This window comes from Heliangelus exortis, chromosome 2 (genome assembly GCF_036169615.1).
Source record: "Heliangelus exortis chromosome 2, bHelExo1.hap1, whole genome shotgun sequence".
Classification (NCBI taxonomy): Eukaryota; Metazoa; Chordata; class Aves; order Apodiformes; family Trochilidae; genus Heliangelus; species Heliangelus exortis.
In genome coordinates, this window is record NC_092423.1 from 126,092,244 (window position 1) to 126,104,142 (window position 11,899).

The 11,899-nt window shown below is 42.9% G+C and overlaps 1 protein-coding gene across 2 annotated transcripts in view; it reads right to left on the minus strand.

Moving 5' to 3' along the window:
* The window catches only part of TMEM64 (transmembrane protein 64), a 12,132-nt gene extending 878 nt beyond the window's left edge, over window positions 1-11,254 (minus strand). The window contains exons 1-3 of one of the 2 annotated variants that reach the window (XM_071737900.1): window positions 10,493-11,254; window positions 5,407-5,562; window positions 1-1,807 (exon numbers count right to left, since the gene is read on the minus strand). The exon at window positions 1-1,807 is cut by the window's left edge and continues 878 nt beyond it. In XM_071737900.1, the coding sequence (XP_071594001.1) occupies window positions 1,613-1,807; window positions 5,407-5,562; window positions 10,493-11,254 (1,113 nt within the window). In that variant the 3' untranslated portion in view covers window positions 1-1,612. Of the gene's footprint in view, window positions 1,808-4,049; window positions 4,322-5,406; window positions 5,563-10,492 lie in introns of those variants that run through there. The other variant, XM_071737901.1, reaches the window with a different exon arrangement.
* Window positions 11,255-11,899: the final 645 nt, after the last annotated feature.

Here is an 11,899-nt window from a genome sequence, read left to right on the forward strand (position 1 = left end):
TGTGAGATGCCATCAAACCTTCTGTTCTCAACATGACAAAAATGCTCAAACCAAACAAGCAGCCTTGCAAACAGGAGGCACAGTCATACTGTTAGAAAATAACACGAAATCTTGAAGAGTGAAAGCATCCTTAAAAACTTACACAAAATAACTACAAAATAAGCAGTACATTACAATTTTTCTATCAGATGACTTGCGTGTGTCTGAGCAATTGAACATTGGTGCACCTACATGAAACTCACACATACAAGACATCATGTTTAGGCAATATTGTTGCTTTCCTTTTACACACACAGAAGTTACTGTTGGGTTACCCAGTCTATTCAATTGCAGTGAGAAACAGTCCACAGCACGTGTAAAAGGAGCATTATCCACTACAGTGTTGTCTTGCAAAATGGAGTCAGAATTCCTGAGTCACAGAGACATTACGGTCCTCTTCCATTACTGGATCATTTATTTTTTTTCCAAGGAGAACATCTAGTTTTCATTTCTTCACTCTAATGAAACTTATAATAGATTGCATCTTTTAAAAAATGTAAACCTTTTAGAAAAAAACGCGCCAATCAAAGTGAATTTTTAAAGCTTTTTAAAGGGAGAGGGGATTCACTTAGAAAATAAAGGCCACCTTCATGTAAAATTAGTACTGCCAGTATCCCATCACCTTGTTTATAGGACAGACTTAGCTCCCTGCCCTGGAAGCCTAAAGCAGTCATGTGAGTTGAAAAACACAACCCTTTTAACAATTAAAAATACTATAAATAGGACTAACTTGGAACAGCCCTTTGTTACAACCTCCAAGGTGGTAAAACCAATGCAACAGTTAAGTCATGAAATCTCCTTCAAATAGTCACTGCAATCTATTATAACTTCTGTATTTTCCCTTTTACTTTGCATATTACACAGTGTAACTTAAAACATTATTTAAGAGCACTTCAGTCCCACAATGTAGGATTTAAGCTTATGTGAATACATCTGCATGGCTCTGCAACATTTTAATGACTTAGAAAAATACATTCAACCAAAACTTTATATAGGGGGTTTTTTTGTGGGTTTTTTTTTTCTTTTCAGTTTTTTGGGAGTTTTTTTCATCAAAAATGAAGGAAAAGCCAAATGGTCCCATCATTAGCTAAATACTACACTCCAAGTCTGGAAGCAATTCCAAAGCAAAAGCACATTCAAGAATAACATACACTGAATTGCATACATTCTCATTCATTTTTATCAGTAATAAAATTCTACTGCATATAATTATTCAGCCTTATAAATAATGCTAAGCAGAAAAATATTTACCTCTGTGCTACTTTTCTCAGTTTATAGGAGCAAAAAAAAACCAAAAAAACAAAAAAACAAACCTAAAGTGCAGACTACAGGCCATGACAGGCATAATAAATGACCAAAGGTGCAGCCAAATTTTGCATTCACATCTTAAGTTACTTGACCATCTTTTCTTTCTAGAAGTCACCCCGTGTGCAACTGAAGAGCTGGTCGGTTGGTTTGTGCCACAGTTCAACCTGTAACCACTTGTATTTTTTAAAAAACTATTTGAATTGTCCATAGACATTTCTAGGCAATAGCTTAGGTTCACAAAACCTTACTTTATTAATACTTGAAATCACACAATATTGACACCTCCTCCAGAGAACGCCACTGTTCTCTTGTTGCAGTATGTGGTTGAACCACTGATGCTTGGTTGACTGTCTTGAACAAGTGATGTCTTCATTTCCATTTCACACGCTGCAATAGCTGCATTCAGTTCCACTTGAGCTCGGTGAATGACATAAAGCATGAGCCCTATGCTTATGACAATCTGCAAGTAAAACAAGAGAGTGTTGTAGGCTATAGAAACTGTAGGATATACAGCAACTGTTCTGAACAAGACAAAAAGTCATCAAGGTAAAGATTCATGAAGGCATCTGTTGACTCAATGCTTCACAGGCAAGACATTTTAAGGGAGATGAACTTAACTATCTAAACCTAGAGTGGCTCTAAACCTATGTATGCTAACAACGTACCCAGCATATCAACACAGACATGGAACTTAAATATTGATTTGAACTAGAAAGGTATTTTCTTTCTTTCCATCACCATCCACATACTTGTTAGAAAACATTCCTTTCACTTTCTCTCTTGCCAAATATGTTTCCAAGAAGAAACAACATGGTGTATATATACAAGTCAAGAGGGCTGTTTCCCATGTAGCAAGTGAATAAGAGGCTGAAACTGTACTGGGCATCTCCAACTTGCAAAACCATAGGGACAGAGGATGATGCAATGTAAAGGAAATAAAATCTCTTGCCCTTGCCCCTCTGGTGTGGAAAACAGTAGAGAGCAGCAGGGTCACCGTGCTTCTTAGATATCAGGACTAAACAGGACAGAATCAAGAGTTTCTGAGCAACTCATAATAGTCCGTATGGGAAGAACTTGGTTTCTGGAATATGTCTTGAAGAGGGGACAGGACATTGCAGATGAGATGTTTGTTTATTTTTAGGGGAAAATATTGTCCAAACCTAGGGTTTCGGTTAGGTTTTTGTTCTGAATTTTATTGCTAAGAATTTTTTAAATTTCACCACAAATATTACCACGAATAAACATGGGCAATTTTTTATTAGAAATCAGTAATTTAATGGCATTAGCATGCACTGCACTTCACAGAGGTGGCCTTGGTTTCAATAAAACACCAGGTAAGTTTTCAGCTCACATCTTTCTTTAAAAGAAAATCTTCAATGACAAATAAATCTATCTCACAGCTTGAGTCTCTTTGAAGAGAGTAAATCCTCTGCCTTTTTATGAAACTGATATTTGCAACTTCCTTTCAAAAAAAAAAAAAAAAAAAAAAAAAAAATGTTTACATTGTTTACAACAGGACCTAAAGTTTTGAGTTCAGAATCTAAACATCATTATTAAATGGTAGGACACGTTTTTTTTAACATCATCAAGAACTATCACTTCAAACATCTATCAGCATAAAAACATCTGTGGCATAAAAGATGCTAGAATATCACTGAGTAAGATGATTGACAAGTCTGGTCACAGGGTAATTGAGGCTGGAAGGCAGCCTGGTGGTATCCAGCCCAATCTACTGCCCAGAGCAGCTCTGGCTGCAAGAATGTGAACAGAAAGTTCTGAAGTATAGGAAAAATGCTATTCTAAAAGCTTATCCAAATATTTCAGTGTGACTGGATTTAGAAATAGAACCAGTAGCTTAATTCCCTAGATGAATAATTTTAAAAATACATACACACGGACAACCATGAAGAATTTTTAGAGCTATTCACAAAAAGTCCCACCAAAGCCCAGCCAGATGCCTGAGAGAAAGTGGGAGAACATGAGTAATTGCCCTCCACTAATAGGCTCCCCTTACTTATTCAGTCAGGTCCCAAAGATTGCTCTCAAGGAGGTGAGCACTCCAATTCAGACATCCAGCCTCTGAAGCTAAGTGCTTACTGGAGTGACAAAAAAGAGGGTCAATGTCATTATAAAAACAACTCCTCCCCCCAAAAACAAACAAAAAAAACACCCAAAACCCCAAAACCAACCCAAAAAAACCAGACCCAAAAGAAAACGCACAGTATGAAAAAAAAAAAGAAAAAGCAAACCAAAAACTACTACCCTGAAGTAACATTTCATGAGTAAAATGAAAGCTTGATCAAGTAAGCATTTATTTTCCACCTATTGAGGCTCTTTACTCCACATTTACAAAAGCATTTTTTATACTCATAAACCTTTTCTATGAAGCTTATAAGTACCATTTAAGAACTGACAAGTTTTGGGGCAGGATGGGGGTGGTTTCAAAGGGTCACAGACTTAGTTTTATATCTTAGATCATTACACACCAGCTAGCTGATTGTAAAAACAGAGGAAGATAATTGACTGCAGTACCAACTGAGTATCTGCCAACCGTGGCACCTGCTGTTCAAACACAGCCTGAAGTACTGGTGCTGTCAGACAATGTTTTAACATATGGTTTGGTTTTGAAATACTCATGACTTCTAAAGTTGTAATGGTCTTAGACTTAATTTGTCAATAATCCTGGAGGGTAAGCCTTATTTCATTGGCTAAGATCATGTAAAGGTGTTATATACTTATCAATTATTTATTCACTTCCAAAATTATGATATTCTGATTCAGGCATTAGCAAAATTATATTTCTATAGCACTTTTCTTCCTGAATATCTATGCAAAACAGGGTCTGTTCAATGCTAACAGTGAACACTGCACAGCTGCCGGGTCTGAGCACCCTGAGCCAACCACTTCACAGCTGGTGGAACACAGGCTTTTGAGTAGGGTTTGTTTGACAAGTAAAAATTTCAGTAAGAGATTCCTACAGAGGGCAAGAGAAGAAAACTTTACAAAACTGTGGCAGAAAGAGAAAAAAAGAACACTGAGTAAGTTCTGCTTTATGTCATGTGAGGTATGAGAGTACTAAAGTTTTTTCAAAGAAGCAAGCAACAAAAGAAAACAGTACACTGAAAACCATTTATCTAGGTATCTAGTAGACAAGAAGCCTGTGAAAAAGAAAACTCAAATCAGTTTTAGCCAACCTACTGAAAATACCAGGGCTACAAGTTAAACACTTCCAAAAACCTGCTGCTTTTCAATACTACAGGCCATACTTGCTTGGCTCTCAGTCTGTAAGAGGTCAGCTGCCTTAGACTAAGGAGCTGTTACCCCAACAGAGAGCAGCTCTTAACCCCAAGACATGCAATCCCCCATATCCCCTGCAGCCCACTCCTTCAACACTGAAGGTGGAGCAGTCTGAAAGAGCAATCAGCAATGCTGAAGCTTTCTGCATCTCATATATGTTCATATACATGCAAGTTCATATCCTGGCAAGCAGTTTCTGAAGCAAAGACTCAATGACTTGAAGAAACCAAGCTACAGGAAGGAATCATAGAATCATAGAACAATTTGAGTTGAAAGGGATCTCTAAAGGTCATCCAGTCCAACTCCCCTGTCATCCAGTCCCAAGCAGGGACACCCTCAACTAGATCAGGTTGCTCACAGCTTCCTCAAGCCTCACCTTGAATAGCTCCAGGGATGAGGCCTCAACTGCCTCCCTGAGCAACCTATTCCATTTTTCCATCACCCTGTTGGTAAAGAATTTTTTCTTAACACCCTATCTAAATCTACTTTTCTCTAATTTAAAACCATTGCCCCTTGCCCTATCACTACAAGCCCTTATAAAGTCCATCTCCAGCCTTCCTGTAGGCCCCCTTAGGGTACTGGAAGGTTGCTATTAGGTCTTGCCTACTGTCTTCAGAAGCAAAGTATTGTCTTGAATCCCAGCAGTACTGCAAATGAGCAAATTAAAAAGCAAACTTTTCCAAGAGTAATTGCTTATCCAAACAGCCACTAAGCCTGACATTGCTGTTACCAAAGTCTATGGAAATAATCATTTTAACTTACCTGTAAACTGAATATAAAGTAGCCACTAACACTTTGTTCTGCAATCACATCCTCCATGGTGCGCAAAGTAGTGCCCAAGTATGTGTTCAGGAGCTGAGTAGGCAAGAGCCCAACTGAAGAAGCCATCAGGTAGTTGGGTAATGACAAATCTGTAATCTGAGTAAAAAACAGGGTATGAAATTAAGCACGGTTCCAATGCACTCACTCTGTCCACACAAACAACCAGGTTGCCACTCCCACAAACATCTGTGCAAAATAATGAAAGAATTTCTTACATTCCTTCAGAGAAACTTTCCACTGTGTGTGAATCTAAGATAACACAATAAAACAGTATGTGGCTAGTTTTCATCTGGCCTTTTAAAAGTGACTAAGTTTTATTTCATTTCGTCTTACATTACACAACATCTCTGGGCAAAAGTCACTAAGGATGCAATAACACTGTTCATTGAAAATGTTTATTTCTTCATGGTGAACGGAGCCTTACAACTGATGACAATTTGCTTGCAGGAAGAAACTACTTTATCAAATGTGAAAGCAAAAATCTACTTGCTTTGCATTTTATATGTATGGTAACCAGTAAAAGAAGTAAGTGTTCAAAATGTCACTGTAATGTGATCTAGGTAAATAGAACAGCAGATGTAATTTGCCTCTGCTAGGCCAGTTATATAGCTCATGAAGATACATATATCTATCAGACACATATATCAGCAATCAGTATCTACATCAATATACATGTCTATAATTAAGATTTTCTACCAATGACATTTTACATCCCACTTTAATTCTTTAATTAGTGAATCAAATAGCACACACAGCTACAGTTTTTGGTAAGTTTCTCTGGAAAAAAAACACCAAACCAACACATATTTTGCCTCTGTTTGCTGTGAAATTTCTGTTCTGAGTCAATATAGGGACAGTTTACATGGGAATAAAGTACACACACACACAAAAAAAAAGTTAGAATCAGCAGCCATTGGGAAATATTAAATGTAGGAGCCAAGAGACCAAAAGATATTTACATAAGAAAAATTAAACCAGGAAGAAACTATGGGTTAAAGAATTTTCCAGACAATTCAGCTAATCACGTAGTAATAAAAGAAGTTCTAATTAAGAACAGTCCCCAACACTGTGAGCCTACATGGAAATTACTGACCTTGACAGTTTTGTAACTTGTGCTGAAGACAAGAGAATGGCAGCAAAGTTACTAATTTCATCACACTATTCTTAAAATAAACTTTGGTTACTATAAAAGTCATGGTACTGGATTCTTGGAACTCTAAGCACTATCAGTGGAAAGTTTTTGGAAGGAAGGATGGGCAATGGAGAAGGAGAACACAATGAAGCATAAAAATTAATTGACTGGAACAAAATCCAATAAGCCAATTCCAAACTTTACCCTGTAAATTACACTTCCCACAGACTGAAATATAAACTAGCAACAAAAATAATACAATTCCCTCTCTATAAAAGATTTAGGTCTATAATGAAAAAGCACTACATAAATATGTCAGAACTTCACACCTGACCAATCCTTTCAAAATACTTTTTTTTAAAAAAACAAAACACTATATAGAAATCTGGGCCATGTAATATGAATGCACAACCAAAACTCCCCATATTGCCAAGGGAATGAAGGAGCTGCTATTAAAAGTCTCTGAAATACTAACTATGAGATTTCTTAAGTAGGACACTGTCATTAAATATAATGGAGCCGGAGAAATTCTCAATGATCGTTTTAACACTCCTGGTCCCCTCCTTCAGTTCTGTCCACATATTAAGGACACTTTGGTTGCAGAGCAACCCATGGATCTGTCCTGAAGCAACAGGATCTCCTGGACCATGAGACACAGTGTTTCCAAAGGAGAGGCTGCCAATGGACACATCCCAGTGAAGGAAAAGTTACGGGGGGGAGAGAGAGAATTTTCAGTAATACTTAAAGCTTTTTGTGTCTTTCCTTCTATAAAACTTTATTCTAGAAACCTACCAGACTGGGATCTGTATGGCCAAGCTGCCAAACAGAGGCTACCAGGTCTCTGTTTCTACAGAAAGCTCAAGCCAGCAAAAGTGAACAGTGAAATCCCAACGCAAGCATGAATACAATTATTATAGGCCATATCAATGTATTACAATAAAATAAAGAACTACCTAACCACTCTGGTAAAAAGAGTGTTAGCCATAAATTCTCTCACTAAGCCTTGGATAGGCTTTGTCCATTAAAACTTTTGTGTATTCTTTGGTGCTGACACCTTTGGTTCAGTCCTGTCAAAGAATATAAGCTTGTGTCAGGACTTTGATGGGGGTTCACGTGCCACTGGGGATTGCAGATTTCTCTCCCCTCAACTTACAAAACTCTGTTTCAGATCAGGCAGGCTTAGCAACTGAGAGCAAAGGACAATTCTGATGCTCTTTACTTTACTCCAACAGAAGCCAACAAAACAGGCAGCAAATAAAAAACAAAACAAAGAAATAGACAGCAACTTCCCAACAAGCAAAGCAAGCAGCAGGCATGTTCAAGAAATAATTGAACTCTGATTTCACCGTGTGCACGGTGAACCAAAGATGCATACTTTGACAGATTATTTCTTCCATACAATACTCCTTTCAGAGGAGAAAGAACAAGTATGAATTCTGATTTAGCTACAACTGGCACTATTAATCAGTTTGCACAAATCTAGCTCTAGGAACCTAGTCATGAGCAAGCAGTACTGAGTAGTGAGAGACCTGCATACCAGGCCTCTTTACACACTTGCCTTTAAAACACTCAAGAGTTGCTAAGAGGAGAGGGCTGTGCATGGGCAAACACTTCAGTAAGAGCCAGCAGCCCACCCCAGCAGCCCAGGCCAGTCTGGCATCACAGGAGAGTGACAGGAGATTAAGTAAAACCCACTCAAAGAGAAAGAAATACAAACATGCTTCCAGCTAAGGACTTCATCAAGAAAGGCAAGCAAATGCATTATCCCACTGCTCTTATATCAGTGCTTTCCCAGATAGCAGCAACAGAATGACCCTAAGCAGCTAAATGTTCATGTCTGGCTGGTCAGAAACCAATTGCCATCAGTTTTCTTCTTGTGCTGTTTCAACTAGTGTAATCCCATCACTCATCACATGCTAGGAAGCTCTTCCTTCCTTCTTTACACTCACCTGTAATTCAACCTCCCCAAAACCTCAGCATGAGTGTACTTCAGATGGTACAGGACACTGACCAAGAGCCTGTAGAAAGCCACTAATCTGAGCCCTGCAGATGACCCCTCTCACATCAAGGTTACGCCTTGCCCTGGGCCTCACGTGTCACTTCCTCCCCTCTCATTTCAGAAATCTCAGCATCTCCAGTTTACTGATATATATGCACAAAGAAAACATGCACAGACCAGACTGCTGGAAAATTAAAGGTTCATAGGTTTTCTTCATGTTTCTTTCCCCTATAATGAAGAGAGATCATTTTCAAATTAATTGCTGAAGTCACTAGGCACAGGGAGCAGGTGGTCAGGGCACCCCAACCCCCCTTGCAATTTGAATTTTAACAAGGCATTAAGTTTTCAAATAAGTCAGATTTCAGAGAAATGACAGCTCATTATGCATATGTAGAATGTTAGATTCTGTAAGTAGCTTAAGCTTGACTCCGAGTGAGAAATCACCCTGAATTCCCAGACTTGAATGCATCATTTTTATTTTTCAGCAATCTAGTAGTACGTATTAAATGTTCTTTGTTAAAATTTGAACACACCATGCTTTGACTACTGCAAAGTAGTAAGTCCAGAGCAACAAATGTAACCTAAAGTAATTTTAGAAGCTAGTCAGAATCCAAGTTATTTTGCATACTCAAGAATCTTGTTTAACCTCATTACCTATCTGTTATTTTAACAGTGAAATCTTCCACTTGGAAATTACTTAGTTTATAGCACTTGGAGAATACACAATACTGATTTACAGCATCATTTTAATATTGCACTGTCCCGAACACTACACTGAATCATGTTTCCAACAGAATGATTATTCCAGGAGGGAAATAAAAATTTTTAACCCAGTAAAATCTAGTCTGTTTTTCAGATCCAATACTACCCTACAACAACTGCTGACTACTTAAACCAACATTCTACCAGAAGATGTGAACAGCTGAAGAACAACAGCTCTCCCCAGTTTTGGAGGGTCACACTGCAGTAGAAAGCTTCATCAGCTACAGTGGGACCTTGGGCTGCAGGGAGACTGCTCACAGCCACACAGGGCTCAACTTCCTCAGTTCTGCAGGAACTGAGGAATAACACACAGTCAAAACCAGGTCCTTCAGACAAAGCCCTCAGGAAGACATGAGGGTCTGAAATTGTAATCGTATCACCAGTATGATGGTATGAAAAACCTAACCTTTTTTTAATTAATTTCTCATGTAAGATAAACAGAGAATACTAAGATTAAAAACTTAAATTATTCTGACAGAATGTACCAAGTTTAAAAGAAGACAGAAAAGCAAGACTAAGTCCTTTCCAAACTTAAGTTTAAACTAACTTTCAGTACCATTCTAGTGTACAAAACCTTTTGCGGCTCCGAGCCTTTGCCAGAAATATGCAATCTCTCCTGAGTGCACGGACATTAACACCCTGTATGGATTTGCCAGATGTTCACTATTAAGACCAATGAACCAGAGCAAGATTTTTACTTTGTCCACTTCTTTTTTTCCAAGATGATTATCCAGTAGCTTAGAAACACCTGGCATGACTGCTTAAAAATTACTTTTCCTCTCACTCAGTTAATTTTAAAAATACAGGAATTTTAAACCTGTCCAGTCCTCCATAGATTTTGCTATACATCACCTCGGTGCTCTTTGTAACACCTGAATACAGTCTCAAAAGCCATAGAGCAACACTGCTGAATGCATGCCTCAAAAACCTACTTGTCACACCTCCGCAAGCACGAACAGCGACTAGCAAAACCTGACAGAGAAGCTGTTTTTATCGTTGTTAAAACAGAGAGAAAACAAGGTTTCTCCTCAGGAAAGAGGGCAACCTCCAACAGAGGGCTTGGCCACTATGCTGCATCCCATCTTTCCACCCATAGCTGCTTTCTTGGCCTCACGGTGTGGCCCGGGACTCACCGCGAAGACGGCGTTCTGCAGCCCGAAGGGGATGGGCGTCAACCGTGCCAGAGCCACCACCTTGAGGCCACTGCCACCCTCCACGACACGGACGACGGCGCTGAGCATCTCACTGCCCTGGATCCTGGCCCGTGCCCAGCGGGCCAGCAGCCGCTTGCAGGCCACATGGGCGACGAAGGTGCCAACGAGGACGCCGAGCACCATCAGCCCCATGCCCAGCAAGAAGCCGTAGAGGTAGCCGGCGGCCACGTTGAGTAGGATGTAGCCCCAGCCGCAGGGGAAGGACACGACGATGAAGCCCACGGTGAAGAGCAGCACGCCGGCCAGGCTGTCCAGACTCTCGGCCCAGAGCAGCAGGTCCCGCAGGTACTGGAGCACCAGGGCCAGCGAGGCGAAGCAGAGGGCCGCCAGGACGCACACGCTCAGGCAGCTCTTGCACCAGCAGGTGCCCAGAAGGCAGCAGGAGCAGCGCAAGCCCCGGGCCTCGGCCAGCCCGGGACCGCCGCCGCCCGCCTCGGGCAGCTGGCAGAGCAGCAGCTCCGCCGGCGGCAGCCCGCCCTGCTCCGGGTAGGGCCCCAGCAGCAGCCCGCCGGTCCCCGCCGCCTGCGCCTGGACGAAGCCACCGGGGTCCCCGCCGCCTCCTGCCGCCGTCCCGGCGGCTCGGGAAAGCCAGCGGCCCAGGTCTTGCCGGGCCCCCTGCGCCGCTGCCTGCTTCACGGCCCGGGAGAGGAGCTGTAGCGCGGCGGCCCCCGCGCCCCACATCCCCCCTCCCTGCCGCCCGGCTCTAGAGCCTCCGAGCCGCCCAGCCCCGTCGATCCCCGCCTCCCCACGCAACCTGCGGGCAGGGGCGGCCGCTCCCTCATCGCCCCGCCATGGCCCGGCTCCCGGCGGCGGAGCCCAGCCGAGGGCCGGGCGGGGGCGGGGAAGCAGCAGCGGAGAGGGCGGGGAGGAGGGGGCCGCGCTTCGCCGCCGCCGCGCGGGCCCGGCGGCCGGAGGGGATGCGGCGGCCTCCGCGCTGCCTCCCCCTTCGGCCGCGCCGCCGGGGCTGCGGCGTTATTAAGCGGCAGCGCCGCGCTCTCCGTCCCGGCAGTGGCAACGACGGCGCTGGCGGAGCGCGAGTCCCGGGGGGCGGCAGCGGTGGCAGCAACCGCGGCAGCGGGGCTCCATCTCCCAGCGGGCTCCCGCTCCGCTCTGCTCCGCGTAGCGCCTTCTCGGAGCGGCGGTGCCGATGTGGCAGCCCGGGCGCCCCTCTCAGCAGCAGGGGGAGGAGGCTCGGCCCAGCTGCGGGGCTCGGCGGCGGCGCGGCGGCGAGGCCCGCCCCCTGCCCGCCCCAGGAAAGCCGCTCCGGCCGGGCTGTGGGGGTTTCGCTGGGGCGCCGCGGAGCTGCAGCCTGGCTCTGGGGTGCGG